Source organism: Octodon degus, unplaced genomic scaffold (assembly GCF_000260255.1).
Source record: "Octodon degus isolate 3935 unplaced genomic scaffold, OctDeg1.0 scaffold00273, whole genome shotgun sequence".
Classification (NCBI taxonomy): Eukaryota; Metazoa; Chordata; class Mammalia; order Rodentia; family Octodontidae; genus Octodon; species Octodon degus.
The window spans coordinates 327813-349050 of record NW_004524849.1 but is presented as its reverse complement, the minus strand read 5'-3'; the positions used below and the strand labels follow the sequence as shown (position 1 = coordinate 349050).

Genomic DNA, 21238 nt, shown 5'->3' with positions numbered 1-21238 from the left:
GATATAATACCCTCTTGGTAGTTATAAGTATTATTACTATAATTTAATAACTGATCAACTCAAACTGGTTTTGTCAATCTATTAAAACTCTCCTTTCAATAAGTTTGCACTAAAATAATTTATCCATTTACTGAATGACCAATTATGTGCAAATTTTTAGTCTTCAATAGCATCACTATTTATAAAAGTGCTGTAATTTATTATAATCAAATGTGATGTAAGTCCATTTCTCTCATCCATGATTCTAAGTACAAAAAGTTTTGACTGACCTTATCAGATACAAAAGTTACATTTCTTGTTATAGAGGTCTTGCTATATCTTGGTCTTAACCATCCAGCAGAAAAGTATAAAAATGAGGTATATAAAGTAAAGCCATATTAATACAATGAGCTGTAAAAGGCTCAAGTCAATAACTTCTGAGAAAAAAAAAATAATAACTTCTGAGGATAACCCACTAATATTATAGACTGCTAGACAGTATTAGATTGTTTAGTTGAATTCAAACACCTATAGTACTTAGATGCCAACAGAATATCCACCTCTGATGGGACAAAAAAAAAAAAGGGAGGGGATACAAAGGAAAGATCATTTTGTATTCATATACACAAAATAGGACAGACACAGAGCTACTTTCGCTTAATTCAATGAGAAGAGGTGTACTAATAGTGTTTGGACAGGATATCCTGTCTGCTTCTTATACTATGAATAAGCACTAAGAATATAACAATGTACAATGTATTGATTATTGAAACTGTCCTATTAATCAGCTTTGAAACTGTCTCATTCATGTTTGCTTCTCAATAAAATTAAAATTTAAAAAAAAAAGTTTTAAGCAGCAGATGTTTGTCTGACAAAAACCACGGCTCACTGAGAGGCTATTACAGCCTTCAGTCAGCCCATTTTATGTGAACCTATTTAACTGCAAAAATATTAAAGTACTGTATCAGTGGGGCATAATGGCAGGTATCATAGACACCTGTTTTACTAACTTGACCATTAGAAGTCAAGTACCTAGCTCTACGAGTCTGGAAGAAGGCTGATCAAGTTGACTAACAGGCAATAGAACAATATGCAATGTTTTCTCATTCCTGCTGTCCTCAATCTGAAACGCATCTGGATTTTAAAACAGCTTTGATTCATTTGTCACAGCTGAAAGGAAACATGGCCAGAAGTGCTGAGTTCATCAAGATTTCACGGTACGTGTGGACGTTCTTCTCCTAGCTAGCTCTGACATACCACCCAGCAGCGTGAACACACAACCCCAACGCTATGAGGTCTCGGGGTGAAGGAAGCAGAGGCTGGGACCCCCAGAAACACTGCAGACTACACTGAGTTCTTTAAAGACCAGGACTGAAAAGAGCAGCCGGTGTATGCCACCCCTTGGTGCAGGGGCTCTTTGGAAGCCCTGGGTTTTGTAAGTTCACCGTGCACACATTTGCAGTTTTTTCCTACATCAATTTCCTAAAACTGCTAGCAGCAGAATGGGGTCCTCTGAAGAAAGCTCTCTGCAGAAAGATGAAAATTTAAGAGAAACAAGGGTCCGCAAGGCGGGAGTTGGCACATACCACACCAGAGCGGAAGTGCTGCCATCAGTGGTAGAGAAGCTAAGACGCACTTCCGCCGTTTTCATAGACAGGCAAAGCAAATACGGCTGTGCCCCCTTCAGGACTTCAGTCTCAACCTGTGGGCACATACTCCTCAACAGTGTGCTCCTGCCTGCAACCCAGAGGTGGCCACCAGGCAACTTCAGCCACAAAGGGAAGGACAACATACTCAGGGATGGTAGATACTACCATAAAGGTTCCCAAAACCCAGGTCATCTATACAAAGCAGAGCAACCCTGATGCCCTGGGCCACTTGTCCCAGAAATAGCAAAGGCCAGTGTTTTCTCATCTGCTACTGGGTCTCTGGTGCGGAGGCTTAGTCTGACCTGACAATGCTAGTGAGAAAGCTACCCACGTACTAGCCGTCCCAGTCCACTCATGCAGCTTCAGTAACCCTAATTAAAAGGTGGTCTTCATTAAATAAAACTGCTGCTTCTTATATCATATGAGCTCTATGGCCCTGCTCTTCATAGGAGTGAGAATTCAAACCAGGCGTGGTGATGCACACCTGAATCCCAGCACGTGGAAGACTGAGGCAGGAGGACTGCTACAAATTCAAAGCCAGACTGAACTACATAGCAAGACCCTGTCTCAAAAAAAAAAAAAAAAAAAGTAGGAAGTCATTCAGCAATTTTTGGAGCACCTGCTACCATATAAGATGCATTATGCCATACACCGAGGAGGAAAAAAGCTGATACAACCCTCTTTGGGGCAAGGCCCTTTGGGTTACATGCTTTTCACTCAGAACTTCAGTTCCACTGTTCTCTGCCCTGTGCCCAGCACTTCTCAGCGCCTCTCCCAAACAGGCACTCAAGAATTATTTGGTCAGTGAAGTAGGAACTCAATGATTTTGTCTTTTCCTCAATAAATGGAGTCTGAAGGAGGAGATGGAGAACACAGTATGATACCGTAGGTCACATCACAGGCACTTACACAGCAACTGAACTTTGAAAGGGAGGGAGGTGTGAACATGGAGCAGCACAACGCAAGTGGTGCAAAGCACAGGAGAAACTGGAAATCGGCACAGCCTTTCTAGAGGAGCTGACATCTTCATTGGTCCATTCTGAAGGACAATTAGGAGCAGGACAGCAAAGTAGTCAAAAAAACTTGGAGCCACATCAATGCGGTGTGACCACGTACTGTGGCTGACACTAACAGTGGGGGGTACAGCGCACAGAACCTCCACCTGAATGTTCTCACCCCCATTCATAAAGCCTAACACTCCCCCAGCATCTGCATCACTCCACATGGGTAATGTGAAGAGCTGTGAACTGGGAGACCCCCTTCCTTTACTTCCCAATTTTAATCTTAATTCTCGAATCTACAATCAGAATTTAATTGACTGGCTCTGGCAATCCTCTATCACATAATCAAAGACTGCCCAGGTGGGGAGGAATCCTAACAGTCTCCAGATACTCGCTTTGGGCAGTCATCTGTCTCGATCAGCTATAACCCCGTCTCCTCTGCAGTTAAATGGTACTTCTGCCCTCTCACATGGCAATTTATGTTTGTCTCAGAGTACACTTGCTGGACACCTTCCTGCTCTCCCCTCCGACTGCCTGCTCCTCCCCTGCCACCTGTGCTCTTCTGTATCCCACGGTCCTCCGTGTCAATAATCGTAGGCTCGGCGTAAAGCGCCTTCTGAGCCAACCTTGTCAGCTCTGGCAGGCGGTCCCCTGCGAGTCCCGGACACTCCTGGATCCTGGATGCAGCCTGCTACCTCTGGTAAAGCTGAGTGCAGTCTCTTTCCTAAGACCCACAGTCATCCATGGGCAGGTCTTCTTCCTGTTTTTAACACCACTGATGCTACTACATTCTCTCTTTTTTTCTTCTTTTTTTATGTTTTTACTACAGGGTCTACAGGATGTTACTACATAGATCAGACTTATAGTGATCTTCCTGTTTTCAGCCTCTCAAACTCTGGAATTACAGATGTGTGCCACCATGTCCAGTCTCAATCGCTGTCTCAGCGTGCCTCAGGGGTGGGGCCAGCACAGCACATGCGGGTTCAAACCCTCTTTCTTTCTTTAGGCCTAATACCTCAAACTTTTTTTTTTTTTTTTTTTTTTTTTGGTCCCAGAAATTAGGACCTCATGCTTGCCAGGCAGGCACTTATAGCACTGAACTATCTCCACAGCCCATTTCTTGGTCTTTTTGAGACAGTGTTTTGCTATGCAGTTCAGGCTGGCCTTGAGCTCACTCTGTAGCTCAGGCTGGCCTGGAACTCAGAGCAATCCTCCTGCCTCAGCCTCCTGAGTGCTGGGATTACAGGCATGCGCCACCACACCCAGCTCAAACATTTTTAAAACAAAAGTGGATGAAGTTCCAAATAAACTATCATCTGTCAGCTTCTGAATGTACCTCTGAAACTGCTAGCGGCTTTCCTGCAGATGTTTCAAGACTAGAATCATCAATGGCCTTTCCTGTCCCGTCTTTTGTCCTCTGACAAGGATACTGCGCTTCCTGGAGACTTCCTGTTTGAATAACCGCACACTCGGTGTTCAAACTCCCCTGTGTCCATTACTCACCATAAAAGGGACCTGCGGAAGTCACCAGGCGGTGGAACCCAAAATGATCCAAGAACAAAAACAGCTGTGTGTGAGCAGGAAGACAAAAAGACAGCAGGGATCTAGGCAAGGCTGCAAATTTCAAAAACAAGGCCTACTTAGTGAGGCACGGCTAAAAGGCTGCTGATTCCGAGCATCAGGGGCCTGTTTCATAACTGAAAATCACTTGAAACGTAAGTCAGTTTTTAGTAACTTCCAAAGTCTCACACCCAGCACCCCATCTACCAACAGATCTGTCTCTCCTTTCTGTCACAGAAAGATCACTAGCAAATCGAGTTTCCCCCAAAAAAATTTGGTATCTGCTTTATTTCCCACTCCAAAAAGCACTCATCCCTACTTCCGTGCTCTGAAAGTAGAAACGAAGAAAGCACAGATACAGACAGACACCAGAAAAGCGGCCCTGAATCCAAGTCAACATTCTTCAGACATCTGGAAGGCTTGTTCATCTCCAGAATCAGCCCAGCTGGGGTGGCCTGGACTCACCACTGACGTCTGGGCCAGGACATAAAAGCTTTAAAGTGGATATAAGGTTAAAACTAAAACCTTATTAGAATGGCCACAGAACGAGTGATTCCCAAGTCCTCCAGGAGCTGGCGCTAACTTATTTCGTGGCCTATGGCAGAAACGCTGAAAACAGCAATAAACAGATGGGCTTGAGCCGCCACAGCCTCCTGATAAAGTAAACAAACCCTATTACAGCTGCATGACAGATGTTCCCACAAACTTTCATAATCTGTAGAATTCTAAGAATTTATCATCTCTAGGAGACTTTGTATCCCATGAATTTATCTAAAACATTTACTATAAATTCAAAACTATGTATAGAGCTGCCCTAAAAGTTAATCCAAGACACAGAAGCCTGGAAAACGACCATGTTCCCATGAAGAGGGAATCATGTGACCAAAGTAAGCAGAAAACACAATTGCTCCTTTGATTTCTAAGTCTCAACAACCCCCAATAAGCATCACGGTCTGCCTCTTGCTTCCCATCTACAAAAGGAACAACTTCAACAGAAGTTTCCAGGCCATTCATCCATATCAGGCTGTGATCTGGGGCAAAAATAACCTAGAAACAGTAACGCCAAATGGTTGACACCAGCCCCATCACAACAGCATACCTGGCAAAGCCAGGTGAGAGGGTGCACGCCTGTAATCCTAGCACTCAGGAAGCTGAGGCAGAAGGATCAAGGCCATGAGTTCAAGGCCAGCCTGGCTACATAAGTGAGCTCAAGGCCAGCCTGCACTAAGTAGCAAAACCTGGTCTCAAAAAATATACCTGACAAGTAGGAGCCACTGAGGACCAGTGGCTCATTATGTACAAGCAGACAAAACTGCCAGCCCACAGCAGCTCCACCCATCTTAACTTCTTCCATAAAACAGTAAATAAAATGTAAACCAAGATCTAGACCTAAAACATTTTTACAGCTTAAATTTTCCTAAGTTCTTTGAAACTCTCAATCTCATTTATTACTCCACCTGGCCACTGTCTTAGCCCACCGCATGCTGCTGTGACAGAACCACAGCCCCAGCAAACAGGAACTCATTCGGCTGAGAATCCACGAGCACGGCGCTGGCATTCTGCGGGCCTCCTTGGGGCACTGTAATGTGGCAGAGGGCCTCAGGTGGGCAAGAGCACACACAAGAAAAGCCCGCTCATGAGAGCACAGGCTCGCCCCCCGGGCTCCACTCACAAGGTCCCAGTTCTCCAGCTGTCACACTGTAACACAGAAACCTTGGGGGATGCGTTCAAGGCACAGGAACTGCATCCATCAGAAGCCCACATTCCAGAAACCTAAGGGTCTAAGTGTCATGATGAACAGAGTCAAAAACTGGTGAGAGAAAGACAGGAAGGGAGGGAGAGAGGGAGGGAGAGAGGAAGAGAAGGAGAGAGAGATCCAGAGACAGAGACAGACAGACAGACAGACATACTAGGGAATAAAGTTAAAGCCTCCATACCAATCTGGATCCTCAGCTTTTTTCTTATTTTCTATTTTGAAATAAGGCCTCACTAAATTGTTCAGTTCAGGCTAAAGCTTGAGATCTACCCAGAGTACTAGGGTTTTCAGTGCACATTACTATGCTCAGTTTAAATTCCATACCATGATCTAAGCATTTTACATTACCAAGTTACATGACTTACTCCTTAACTCTTTCTGAAGATAGGCATGAATTGTGAGACCACGTGGTCAGATCATTCTTGTGTCTTATTAGGATTTGTGCTGGAAGAGAAGGGGGTATCACTGCCAGTGCCAGTCAGAAAATAAAAAACTCAAAATCCCACTGTATCAGGATGTCCCCACCTTCTCTCTAAAAACCATAAAGTTCTCCTCTTAGAAATGAGATTTTTTCACTCTGTCTGAACAAAGTGATGGAACAGCCCTGGAAATGTGATTGTGCTTCTGTACTTTCCCAACTAGGGGGAGAGAGCCGGGTGGAGCCCTCCAATGCCACAACAGGCACCATCCCACCCGAGCTGATCTGGAAACAAAGCTGAGCATGAGCACTTAAACTCACCAGTGTCTCCACAGCAATGATGCAGCCCCGCACTCATCTCAGAAATACACACAGCGGTCAGGTGGGTGCGCGCCTATAATCCCAGCACCAGGGAGACTGAGGCAGGAGGGTCACAGCGCCTGGGCTACACGTAAGCGAGATCAAGGCCAGCCTGTACTACACAGCGAGACTGTCTCAGGAAGGAAGGGAAGGAGGGACGACAGAATGACAATGTTGCCTAGGCAGGTCTGTAAAGAAAGCAGAAAAGGCAGAGGAGCTGTGACAGTAATACTATACTTGATCAGCCAGCTCACACCTGTAAAGCTCTAGTGAGAAAAGTTCTGGGTTTTTTCCCCCTTATCTTTAATTTTACAAATAGAGGTAAAGTGAGATGAGGGGCAGCATAAAACTCTTGGTAGACGCAACATAGGGGACAGAAAGAGGCTTGCTCTCCGCTCCTCCCTTGTCACTTTTCATATCTCCCACCATCATGAACGGTTACCCCCTGCCATGTGCCACCCGACTTCAAAGCCAGCCAATTAGGGCCTGAAACCTCTACAAACTAAGCTGGATAAACTTTCTTCCCTTTAACGTTGGGTGCAGAATATTTTGTCTCAGCAATGAGAACAACACAGAATTTGGTACCAGCAAAGTTGGGTCATTGCTGTCTCTACCTGACCATGCAGCTCAGGAGCTTTTGGGAATGGCTTGTGGCAAGAGTTTGGGACGATTCTGAGGTGCAGGATGACGAAGTAGAGAGAGCTGGCACACCCGAGGCTGTGCTGTATCTGAGATTCTGGTCAGAGCTCAGAAGACCAGAAAGCCAGTAAAGATCCAGCTCAGAGGGAAGAAGGACTGCACTGGCCGTTCAACTCCAGAAGATGGGTATTACAGCAGAACGTTTGTCTACATTTTGTTCATGTCCACAGACTGAGAGGTAGTGCGTGAAGCTGTTTGTGAGGCCAAAGCTACAGTAAAGACTGCAGTAGTTTGGAGAAGCCAGGTACATGGTTCATCTAAGGAAAACTGCCAGGAAGGGGCAGAGCAGACCCAAGAGAGAATCCACGGGAGCTACCACCACCAGAAGTGCCGTAAGGGCAGTTATCCAAGCCCTTTGGAGTTCGCATCTTGCCACAGATTGCCTTGGATGCAGCCAGGAGAACTACAGGACTTAATGTTTGGCCCACTGGCTTTGGCCTCGCTTTGGTCTTCTTTCTTTGCATCTCCCTGTCTACAACTTGTGGCAAGAAAATGTCTATTTTGTGCCACTGAACATTGGAATGGTTAACTTTCTTTTCATCTGTACAGGGACTCACAGCTAAGAGTTTGCCTTACATCTCACGGCACACTTGGAACTGGGACTTTTCAGCACTACTGAAACTGGTGGGACTTTGGGAACTCTTTAAGAGATAGACTAAATGCCTTTTGTGTAAAGTAATGTGGGAGTCTTTAGGGGGCAGGGACCGAATGCTGTGGTTTGCGTCTGGATTTTCCCCTGAAGCCTCATGGGTTTTTTTTCAAAAACAGTTGAATCTAGAGTGTGATTGATTCATGGTCTAATGCTGAGATTAGGCATGTGAGTGCTATACCCACCCTAGCGCAGGTTAGCCTGCAACAGTGTAAGAGACAGAAAGAGGGTTGCTCATCCCTTCTCTCTTACTGCTTTACCACGATGAATGGTTGCCCCTCTGCCAGGCCACCTTCCCTTAGAGCCAGCTGATAATGACTGAAGCTTCTACAAACTGTGAGTTGAATAAACCTTTCCTCCTTTAAAAAAAAAAAATACTTGAGAAACATATTTCCTAAATGGTAATTATGAAGCCCTTTCCAAAGAAAGCCAAAGCAAAACAAAAATAATAAGGTATTCATGACTCCTTAAATGAATCTTAGCTCAGTCATGTTCTTAGAAGACTAAAAAGGGAAGGGATGGACAGACTGGCAAATTTGCATATATAGAAAGCCCAGCCCCGCAGGCAGGAGGGTCACCCCAAGTCTAAGGCCAGCCTGGGCTACATATGAGTGCAAACCCAGACTGGAATGCACAGCAAGATCTTGTCTAAGAAAATAAAAGACAACAAAGTGAATGGCATCACTTCTGAGTCAGAAAGATGAAAACAATGACAAGGAAAGCTCTAGGGACCACAAAAGTCATCTATAGGTCAGTCAATAAAGGGTGTGCTAGACCTGCTCAGCCAGCAAACCTGATTAACAAAAAACATGCCACTACGTAAGGGGTAGAATTTACGTGCAGCACGGGAGACACCTGGATATGAACCAGGCTGCTTTATCTTTAAGGATGTCAGATAAATAAGCAATTGAAGCAAACTCAACAGCCAGAAAGCAGGCCTGGATAAGGTAGGAAAGAGATAAGGTGGCATTCCCCTGTAGAACAAAGTGTGGTCACCCTGCAGGAAATGGGGCAGGGTACACAGTCCCCACACTGACAAACCCAGGACCTCATTCTGAAATGCAATAAATTCTTTAGAAATTGCTGGAGTCATTAATGACTAAACATTACATAATTAGTGTAAGTACTCTAAACCTAAAATTCTTCCTTTGGAAACAATCCTCTGTCCTTTACAAATGTAAATCCTTTTTTTAACACAACAACCCCAGCCCAGAGCTCCTCAAGCAGAGACTTCTGTCAGAGAAAGCAGGCCTGGTGCTTGGTTTGAGAAAGTCATCTCAGCCCCCAAATGAAATCGCTCTGCCACCACTTACCGGGTCTGAGCTCACATGGTAGAGGCAAAAGCATAACCTCTGTACCACAATGGGCCTGACCGCAGGCCACTTATACCTGCAGGACTCAAGCATCTTACCCTGTTATTCCAGAGGGGTCAGCAACAGTTCTCAAGACTGAAGAATTCAGAAGCTGCAGGAAGTGCTGCTCAAAAAAAACCAGGTACAGTAACTTACATTCACCACCCAGTTGGCAAGCTCCCATTCTCTCCAGAATCCATTCAACTCACCCCCATTACGTCACAAAAGGCAGTAACTCTTTTACCATTATCTAGTTACTTTTACATCTTTTTCAAAGCAACTCGCCCTTCCTGGACAGTCCTTTCCTCATGGCCATTACTTTTCTCCAGTACTCAGGCAGCTTTTCCTGACTGACCTCTGCCCACCCTCCGCATTGTGCTCGGCTGCTCTTGTGCGGCACTTTAAAGGGCTCCAATGAATGACTTTTCCTGTACGTGAGGTTTTGTGTCTCATCTCCTCAAACACAATGCAAACACGACCTCAGGCTACAGAGGAGGTGGCAACCGGCTATGCAACCCACACATCCTATACAGTATTAGGATGTCCCCAAGTGAATTTTCTCCCCAGCTGCCTTGTTAATGCCTGTGCCTAAGAACCAGATCTCAGTGCAACGAACTCCTCTCACCCAGAGCTGGTGGGTCTTTTCACATACTCACAAATACTTCTCAAAGCTCCATACGCTCTGCCACGAAAGCCACACAATTCAAGCTGTAGACCTACTATTCTGAAAAGCTCACTAACAGGAAACCACTATCTAACACACGTTCAAGGAATGAAGATGGGGTCTTCACAGTATGTAAGTTATCTGTGAAGCATTCTGGTCTCGGCTGGGTGTGGCAGCACATACCTGTAATCCCAACACGCTGGGAGGCTGTTAGGAGGATCACAAATTCAAGCCCAAGATCAGGCAATTAGCAAGACCTTATCTTTTTTCTTTTTTTAAGAGAATACCAAAAAATAGAAAAAAATAAAAAATAAAAACAATACAGAATTTCACTAAATAAAATGACAGGAATTCAACAATGCTTGTTATATTGCAGATTGTTGTCTTCAAATTAGTTGCTCAGATTGCCAGATATAAGCATGCAAAATTAGTGAAAAAATTAAAAAGGAGAAAATTAAGCATTAACCACTCCTTTCAATAGACCAGCAGAAATCAGTAGTATAGTTACCCAAGCTATCCTATGTATATACATATATATTTCTTTTTCCCTTCCTTCTTTTTTTCTTTGCAAGACACTATCTTAACATTTTAAAAACAATTTTTTAAGGACCTGATTATATGTCTCAGTGTGAAGCCCATGGGCTCATTTTCTATTACTGAGGGAAAAAAGTTTTTACCATGGAAATCAAGTAGTAAGTTATTAAAAGAAAAAAAAAAAAAAAACACCTGAGGAGATAGCTGAGCTGCATAAGCACCTGCCTGGCAAATGCAAGGTCCTGAACTCAATCCCTAATACCAAAATAAATAAATGAATAAATGAGCCACACAAAGACACTTTTAAAAAATTATCTAATTCTGTAGCAACAACCACAAACTTACCATGCTTCTATGGGAAACTCTGAAGGATGGGGGAAAACACTACGGCTTGCAGAGGCGAGAGAAGCAGGCAGGGCGTCCCTCCGACAGCCCCTGCGCCCTTCCTCAGGCTCGGCAAGCAGGCTGACAGCTCAGTTAAAATCAGCATGCTCACTTGACTGTGAGCTCAGTAAGTATCTGGCAATGCCTACAATGTCAGCAAATTCCAGGAAAGAGGAGAAAAATAGTAAGAGAAATACCGCTTAGGTGATCCTACTTTAATACCCAATTCATACCGGTAAGAAATTACTTAAATTGCCTATATATTATTTTGTACTATAAACAGTTAAAAGTATCTTCGTTCTTTTTAAAGAATGGGCTGGGGAGATAGCTCAGCGGCCTAAGTGCCTGCCTGGCAAGTGCAAGAACCAGAGTTCGATCCCCAACACCGCATGCCACGCCAGCCCCGCACCAAGCTGGTCACCTAAACCGGGCATGGTGGTACATGCCTGTCATCCAAGCGCTGGGGAGGCTGACACAGGAAGCTCACTATGAATCTGAGCTGCATAGTGAGATCCTGTACCAAATAAATAAATAAATAAATGATTAAAGAATAATTTACATGCAATAAAATACCTTTTACAAATATGTGTGACTAAACAGCCACCACCACATCATTCTGGGTGGCAGAAACCTTCAGGTATACTGTGGTTTATCATCTGGTAACAAAATTACTGGGTCTCTAACTCTATACAAGACTATATACCAAACTCAAGGGGAAAAAAATGAAGGTTGAATGTGAGTTAAGATGTCCACGAACATTCAAAACAAAATGGATAAAATAAAAATCCGAAGAATCAAACAATAATAAAGTCACCTTCAATACAACTGAAAAAAGCCACACAGCAGTAATCAGAGAACTGAAAACAGGGACAAAACCCTACCATTTTAAAAGAAATAATGTAAATCCCTAAAGTATCTGTCAGCCTTGCCACGGCATTTCCTCCCACAAGAGATCTAAGTGTGCCACTGTCTAAGAAAGAGATAAGGGGCTGGGGAGATGGCTCAGTGGAATAAGTGCTTCCCTAGCAAGTACAAGGGTCTGAGTTCAATCCCCGGTTCCGCCAAAAAAAAAAAAAGAAAAAAAAAAAAACACCAAATTTTGGGGCTGGAGAGATGGCTCAGTGGTCTAAAGCACCTACTTGAAACAAGCTTGGCAAAGCACAGGGACCGCGGTTCGATCCCCAGCACCACATGCCAGCCAGACCCGCCCCCTGGTGGGCTGAGCTGGCCACACACACACACAATAAATAAATGTAATAAATAAAAATAAATAAATAGAGATAAGTACCTTTTTTTATTTCATGAATATGTGGCTACCAAGGGCACCAGACTGCCTGGGCTTAGCTATTTTAGGCTGCTCCCTTGGAAGAGAGCTCGGGAAGAGATGCGGCAGACACACTTGATCAGTGTCCCCAACCCTAGTGCAACGCTCGGGGATATTTCCATAAATGAACTTTCTATCAGCCTCGATTAGCATGCTGTCAATTTTTAGCCCAAACACAAAACATCCAATTTTATCAACCTACGAGAAGGAAGATGCTTGCAAATTCCACCAATGTCCTCCGACAAGTCTCAGGACAAGCGACCAACACATGGTAACAGAACCCCAGTGCACAGTCATCTTAAAATTTACCCCACTGACACCGACTATTTAAGTGACAGATTAATCCTTTGTTTTTAAAAGTCTTCTCAGGAATTTCAAGCAGTAAAAATAAACAAACAGCTCTTCTCTAAACTTTGACACTTTTCCCTACAACTCAAACAGAGCAAAGGTAGCACTGTCAATTAAGTGCTGCTGCAGACTAGGAGTGAGTCAGAGAGGCTGCCTTTTAACTCTCCACAGCTGCTGCTGCTCTCCCCCCACATGGGCCACGCTGACTCTGCCTCACCAGGAGCAAGGGCCAACACCAGTACCTGTCTTCTAGTTCGACCAATAACAGGCTAAATAAAAAATAATGCTATACATACTAAGCATGCAAGAATTTTTATTGTAACCTTTCAACTGCCTAACAACCCTCTTTCAGAGTCTTACTGCACGAGTGAATATATATTTTTAAGAGTGAATATATATTTTTAAAATGACTCTCTGTAAAAAAAAAAAAAAAGGGAAATTATCATTAAAATGTCACAAATACATGTAAGAGTTTATGAACAGTTTTCTCATAAAATTTCTCTAGGCTGATTTAAAGTCATATAAAAGTCTCACTTGTACCCCAAAAAGGACAGTCATCCATCTTCCAATTCCATATCACTTCTACATCTAACTTATTACATTAAGTTTTGGAAGTAAAATTATTATATGCCACACTTAAATACTAGCTACTATCATGGCACATACCTCATGAAAATGGAGACAAAGCAGGAAGAAAACATACACAAGTCAAAGGTATTTCTCAAAGAATTTAAATATGCAGTGTTCTGGGTATAATTCAGGCAGTCATTACTCCCTTCCCCTACATATACTTAGCAAGCACTATGCAGGGATGTGGCTAAACACTAGAGATACAGTTTCTCCAACCTTTTCCAAAAGGTAAGTGAGGCCCTTCTGTGCTTGCTTCTCTCACACAGGACTACCTGGAGCATACTGGTCTACAGCAGAGATCACCAAACTTGTGCATCAGGGCCAGATAGTAAATATCTTAGCTTTTGTGGGCTGGGACATATGGAGTCTGTCAAAGTTACTTAACTCCGCTTTGTAGTGCAAAACAACCATAAACAATTATTAAATGGGCTTAACTGTGTTTCCATAAAACTTTGTGAATACTAAGATTTGGATTTCACGTAATTTGCACATGTCACAAAACATTATAGTCTTCTTTTGATTCCTTTTTTAACTAAAAAAGTACAAGCCATTCCTAGCTCATAACTCATAAAAAAGTTGATGGGAGGGCTAGGCAGGATCCTCCCACAAGGCAGTAACCTGCCTAGCTCCAGGCCTGGCGATACAGGTCCTCATCTAGACCTTCCTAAGCACGAGGGCAAGGCAACGTCCTGAGTCACCACCCATCCAGGAATCTGCATTGTGCTGCAACACAGCAAGCAAATAACAAGTATGTACTGAACTGAAAATATGACTAACCTGCTAACTCTGCCTCCAGTAACTTCATGCACCTACAGGCCTAGCTGCTTGAGAGGCCAAAGCAGGAAAATTTTTTAAGAGTTAAGAGACCAGCTTCAGCCCATGGCAAAACCCCATCTCAAAACAGAACAAAAAATTTAAAAAAGTCCTTCGTCTAGAGAAGTATAAATAAACAAGAAGCATACCATATGGTAAGGCTAAGACAGATACCTGCAGGGTGGTATGACTGGCACACCTAATTTGGGCCAAAGAATGGGGCAGAAGAGGGCAGGGATGAAAGACTCCTTAAAGTTTGACTGTGGGGAAAAGTGATCCAAATGCAGCCCTTTCATGAGCAGAAATGACAGCTGGTCTCAGCCTACAATCTAAAAAACATCCTGCAGTACCTTGTCTACCATGCCAAAATTTGGACTTTACCCTAAAAACCTGAGGAGCTGCTGTAGAACTTTCAGTTAGAAAATTATACAGTCAAAAGAGCACTACAGATTCTTCCGACCATGGCTGCTCAAACACAGCTGGTCCCCAACTTTTGATGGTCTGACTTAGGTATTTTGGGTTTTGTAAAGAGGCAAAAGTGATATGCATCAGTAAAAACTACACTGAGTTTTGAACCTGGGTTATCAATACTCAGTAAGATTGTTTTGCAGGAATTCCGGTTAGCTGCCAAGAATCACAACTTGTCTGCTCCTCAACATGAGTTAATAATCAATCCTCTCCACTGTACTATATTGCTAAGCTAAGATGTTCAACAGGTTGGGTATATTAAATGCCTTTTCCTCTTACTATATTTGCAAGTTACAATGGGTTGATTGGGACATAACCTCATCAGACATTGAGAAGCAGAGCAAAACTGAAAGCAGAAAGACCACCCGTTTGTTAGAAAGCTGCTGTGGTAGGATAGGTGAATTCAAAAAGCACAGGCAAGGAGAATAAAAGGTAAGAAGCGCTTCTGAGCCTCCGTAGCTTGGCAGTGATGGCAAACCATTTACAGACAAGAGCCCAAACTGCAGTGCAAAACTCACCTGCCTATCACAAAGGGCCAAGAGCACAATTAACCTCTTGAGGTTTTAGTTTAGAAAACACAACTCATATGTGAACATCTTTTGTCTTTAAAAATAAACAAAAAACAAATAACAGGCATGCCATACGTTCACCACCTCCAGTGTAGGATAAGAGTAGAGTCCAGTGCAGTCTGTAGTTAAGGAGGGCAGGAAAGTTAGAGCTGGCCTTCACTGATCTGCCCCACAGCAGTAGATCATACCCGCTCATCAAAGTCGACTCTACTGATGAGAACCTGTCCAGCATGACTGAATTTTAGAGAACACTTGGAAAAAGCTGGTTGAGAGGCATGGAATTGTTCCCTGGGGTAGAGAAACAGCTTTGCACTGGGTGAGACAATAAGGACTGAATTTAGTTTGGGATGCGGCCTGTGAACACACCAACTCAACCACATCCAACAAGTCTTTAGAGAAAGAACTAAACAGAAATGCAAATTTTGAATCTATAAACCTGCAAAGAGCAAAGGAAGCCTTGAGGTTAAGACGTGTTCAATCAGGGATAGTGAGCGGTGTGAGGTGTGAAAGGTGCGGAAACCAGGAATGAGAGTCGTTAGGAACAGGCTGAGGAACATCAAGGAAGACAACCAAAGGAGTCAAGCATCTCTGAATCAATGGATACTCGAGCTTTATTTTGAAGTTCCCTGGAATAACTACCTTCTGAGAGCTTTACCAGACAAGCTATAGGCTTTAGGACTAGTGTCCTTGACTGAGAAGTCTAAAGCCTAACTACTCCAGGACTTTTTTGGCCAACTACTACCGCAAGATCCTCTACTCTGCCTTCACTGAGTTATAAAAAAATCGAATGAGTGATCAACTGGAGGAGGCTTTACAAAAAGCTCCCTTGGCTTTTACAGCAGTACTACAACTGTTAGAATTCCATCTAGAAGTGTATATGCCCCTTAAGACTGGACACGGGATCCTCTATACCTTTCCATCGAGTCCGGGGCATGTATTTCTTAGGTATTTTGGAATATTTCATGGTAACATAAGAATATATGCATGGGGAAAGGGCTACACAGCAGAAGGCATACCCCACTTCCTAAAAGGATTTTGAGCTGAAATAGTCAAATTTTATTCCTTCCACAAATGTGATCAGTGACAAATTGATGGGGTGAAAGGGATGCCTTATAGCTCCAACTTCTGCTCTGGTATGGAAAGGCTTTTCTGTTTTTTTCTGCATGTCTTAGAAAAGTGGAGAAGGAATTTGCAGAAAAAGCAATGAACTAGAGAAGAGGAAAACAGCCAACAGCAACTTTTATAAAACTGTTCAACAAATACTGGCCATTAAAGAACAGCTCCTTAACATCTCAAGTTGAAACCTGCAAAATGAAAATCAGGCCTTTGTGAGACAAACTAAAATAGTGTCCCCTCGGGGTACAAAAATACCACAGTGAAGTCACCAGAGTGAGCTATTGCTGACACAGTAAGAGCCTACCTTGCAAAGATTCTCCTGGGGGTGGGGAGCATGCTGTTTGTCCCATACACACTTATTAGAAGGCCAAGCAGAATATAATGCAATACCTTATGTATCAATTATTCTTATTTATACAAACAAAAACAATGGTCACATATGCAGCAAAGAGCCTCACTTAATCCACCATAGATTCTTAGCAACTGAGGATCTTGCAACTAATTTGTGTTCCCTGTTAATTTTGGGAGTTCTGTAAACCGTGATTGAGTCAGCTATACAAGCACTGTTTTCTTAACCTAGTTGCTTTAAGAAGACAGAAAGCTACCTTCCTCCAAGATTCAAGGCCCTGTCTGCCAAGTTTCCATTCACAATGATTATAAAATTAATTAAATGGACTGTTTAATAAAAGGCCAAGCTTCAGCTACAATGGTGCTACCAACTCAACTATCCCTGGACAGTGATTAAACTCGCTGTAACTTGTTAGTATGAAGCATAAAAGCAAAACTGTTTAAAAAAAGTTAGCTGGGGCTGGCGAGATAGCTCAGTCTTGGGCAAGCGCAGAGAGCAGAGTTCGATCCCCGGCACCATACACCAAGCTGGGCTATGGCCATAGCCAGCCATCAAGACCAAGCATGGCGGCACTGGAGCTGCGTGTGTAGTGAGATCCTACACCAAATATGTAAAAATAAATAAATAAAAAGTTAACTGAATAACACATACATAAGTTAGTAGAGAAGACCCAAAAGTTGAAAGCAAAATAAGAAAGACTTTTCAGAAACACTGTCTGGTGAGATTTGTCTCCACAGGAGAAAAAATACAGCTCCCGTTCCCATAACTTTAGCTCTTTACAACTGCACCCTGCACATAGGATTATGATATATGGGTCTTAAATAAAACAGCAGCTTTCAGGATCAATGCTGAATTTCCTGGCCTTTGTACAGGAAGGGAATGATACTGGCATAATCATCTAATCTGTACCTGCCATATGTTAGAGAATGCCTCAGCCACCACCTAAACACAAACCAAAGGCACCAGTTAGAAGGATCAGATAATCTGGGAAGTATGTGAAAATTTCATGTTTACATAAGAAATTTGTGAATTTGTGGTCTTTGGTGCATTGAACTTAGCAAAAGACAGACTTGCTTGCTCTTGTATTTACTGTTTAAATATATCATGCCACATATCATTTTTATAATAAAAAGTGACTTCTGATCAGTACCCAACATAGGCTTCTTGCAACTACTTAAGTATGATCTGGCTTGGCTTGATCTGGCTTCACTTATTCCAAGGTTTACTGTGTTTAAAGTTCCACATCAAAAGGAAGCCTACGAAAGTGGCAGCAAGCCTGAAGCACACTGCTCACTTGAGTTTCACATGCTCTGGAGGGCCAAAGCACAATATGCATCACTTGTTTAAGGGTATGTGAAATCTGAACTGGGCGGAAGATTTAATGGATGCACAAAACAGTCATGGTCCTTGAATTCATGGGAAATAATTAGTTAGCTAGAGCCTGTGGAATAAATGGAGTCAGGAAGTGAATATGATGAATATCAAAACACACATGATAAATAAAGCCTTGCCTATTTGCCATGAACTGCTGATTCTAACATTCATGCACACATAAATTAGCCTCATCGTTGAAATGAAACGGGGAGGAAAATCAGCCGTGCTGCACACAAATCTTCCTCCCTCTTCCACTACATTTAATTTACTCCCAGGCATCATTTCCAATCCAAAAACAAGTATAATAGGAACTAGTCAAAACTGTCTTTTTCTTAAAGAGTTTTAAATGCAGCTTTTTTTGTGTGTGGTTTTTTGGAAACATAATCTTTATTAAATTTTACATCAGCAGTTTGGTTTAATCCTCCTAGTGATACTTTTGTCATTCTACAAATATTTACTGAGTGCTTACTCTATGTCAAGCACTTAACTGGGGCTGCAGGGCTGAATAAAACAGGCAAAGCACATGGCAAAAGAAGGCAAAACAATAACTGGAGAAAAGAAATACAAAAAATAACACAGTCCAGTGTGGCATGATGGAATATTGTTATACAAGACCACATTTATAACAGTGGTCCTACAAAATCATGGTAGACCTGAAAAATTCCTGTCACCTGGAGACATCACAATTGTCTTAACCTCCTAGTGCAATGCATTACTTATGTTAAACATAGTTTTATGAATGTTATTTAACAAACCTATTTCCAAAAACAAGATTTTTTTTTTTTTTTTTATGGACAAAAACTAGTTCCCAGTACACAACACTCTTAAGGCAAAAAAGTCAGTTGGGAGTCCTAACTAAGGGAACCCCAAGATCTCTTTTGACTTTGTTATTACTATGGTCCAAAGTTACCATGTCTGCTCCTACAAGCAGCAGCTCAGCTTGATCTACCTGCTACTCTGGCACACCATCCACCCAACAGCGAAGAAAACGCTGATGAATGATGTACCTACCTCCGTGGTCACTTACAATAAACCTTAGCTGCCTCCTACCTCCAACAGAACACCAGGAAATCCAAGATGGACAGCCTACTGTTCATGACTTTTCAGCTGAAATTCAGGCACTTTCACACATCAAGACAGTAACTTTTCTGCAAGGTTTTTCAAATGTTGAAAATGGATAAGTTAACACTTCCAGAATATTCAAAACTGAACAGAAAACTTTAGTAAGTCGAAATTTTAGCAAAAATTGGATATAAGGTGTGAAAATAATTCTGGCCTATTTTTTTTAATGTAATAGGAGAAAATGGCTAAGGACCACAAAAGTCCCACAAAATCTTGGGAAACCCTGGGTCTATTGCAATGACTTTAGAAAACCACCTGCCCCAAGATGCTACTACTTCTTACATCTTCTATCGCCTTTAAAAAAAAAAAAAAACCTCAACTCAATAGTCTGTATCTTCAATTACTGAAAAGCACCTGAGAGTTTTATTTTATAAACTGATTTTTTTTTTTTTTTTTTTTTTTTTTTTTTTTGCGGAACTGGGGATTGAACTCAGGCCCTTGCGCTTGCTAGGGAAGCGCTTATTCCACTGAGCCATCTCCCCAGCCCCTATAAACTCATTTTCAAAAGTTTCATCTAACAACTAATCTACAAATAAAATATTTAATACAAAGGGTGCTAAATACCGCTTTCAAAAATTTCTTCCACACACAGTATAATTACCCTTTTCAAAGTACTTTTTGTAAATCACAATCTTTCTCTGGCATCTTGATTCTTACATAAAGTTTGGTGTGCTAGGGAGCAGTGAGGAAAAAATACAAATCATGATCAAAAGAACCATTTGCCTACAAAATGTCCCTTTCAAACAATCTTAAATAATGTTATTAGCTCTACAGAATTACCCTGCTTTGACAGAAGAATGGCTTGGGGCAGTCTGTCCTCTCTCTGGAAGTTCATTAGTGCCAGCTACTGGTAAAATCAAGTCTCCCAGCGCAATGGGGACCGAAGTCCTACAAATCAAATCAGTTTCTCACACATATGCTGCCCTTTGAAAGAACAATGAAATTTTCTGCTTGTTACATGCCTCAATAATGAAGGTTAGATCAAACTTCCTTAACACTTTCTGATAAATGTTAATAATTAATGCTTCCATTGACAGCCGACTGCGCAGTTTTTGGTGCATCCCTTTCCTGACTTCTAAAAAGTCACTTCTGTGCATTTCTACAGTTGCTTGGAATCAAAGCCAGGAGAGTGAAAACTTTTTTACCCAAGAATAAAACTGTGCCCAGCAATTACAGTGAGTACAGGCATTTCCTTTTGTTTCCTCTGAAACAGGATTAGCAGTGATCGCTTTGTGGCTCTTAATTAAAGCAGAATAGCTCCAAAGAACAGTAACTTTAAAAGTGAATCTTTAGCTTGCTTACACATAGGTAATAGAGGCAATCGCGCCCTTGGAATTCCCTTAACTCAACAGACCAAACAGCAATCACTCTCAATCCTGGAGACAGACACGTCTAAGTGTCTTCAGCGCAAGAGTGTTTAAAGTGATCTTCCTGTCTGAACGCAAGCATGCGCTGGGATGGCCCTGCTGGGAGACAGGCAAAGACCGACATCCTAATAATCGAAATGGCAAATGTTCTATCAAGCAAAAAGCCGGTAAGTTAGGAAGCACTAGAAAGCAGACATCAGTGTGGTATGGAGCGTCTTGGCCCTCACCGGATGTCATGAGTTCAATCAACTTTAGAAGTTGCAGAAAGGAATTTCTGCGCAGCCCACGCCGGGCTGTAGCTGAGCCCCTCTAGCTACAACAGGAGTGGAGACAGCCTGCGAGCTGGGCTGTGGCGAGCAGTAGTGGGGACAGGGCTGTCACCGCTTACCCAGGTGCAGCGTGAGGTTGATGGAGCTGGGGTACTGCACCCCGGACAGCATGGTCTGGCTTTGCCACCAGGTGGTGTCGGCTTGGGTGTTGTAGTCGGTCAGGAAGGCTGCCCCGTGCTGCAGGTGGGGCTGCCCGGCGTCGCACAGGTGACAGGACTTGGTCACCCCGGTCACCCCGGTCTGCACACAGTATTCCTCGGGCGGAGTCCCACACGTGTTGGTGGCCACCACGGTCACGTTGAAGGCGGCGTTGACGAACTCTGGCATGCAGCGCAGGGGCCGCCCGCCCGCGTCCGTGCACTCGTCCATGGCCGCCTGGGCACAGCCCGCCGCGGCGACCGCGAGCACGACCAGCACCGGCCAG

At 43.0% G+C, this 21238-nt stretch overlaps 1 protein-coding gene across 1 annotated transcript in view; it reads right to left on the bottom strand.

Annotated features, from left to right (window-relative positions):
• Positions 1-21234, bottom strand: part of Lamc1 (laminin subunit gamma 1) — a gene marked incomplete at its 5' end in the record, with an annotated part of 127302 nt that extends 106068 nt beyond the window's left edge. The window contains one exon of the mRNA XM_012512767.2: positions 20874-21234. Coding sequence (XP_012368221.2) covers positions 20874-21234 — 361 coding nt within the window. The remainder of the gene's footprint in view (positions 1-20873) is intronic.
• Positions 21235-21238: the final 4 nt, after the last annotated feature.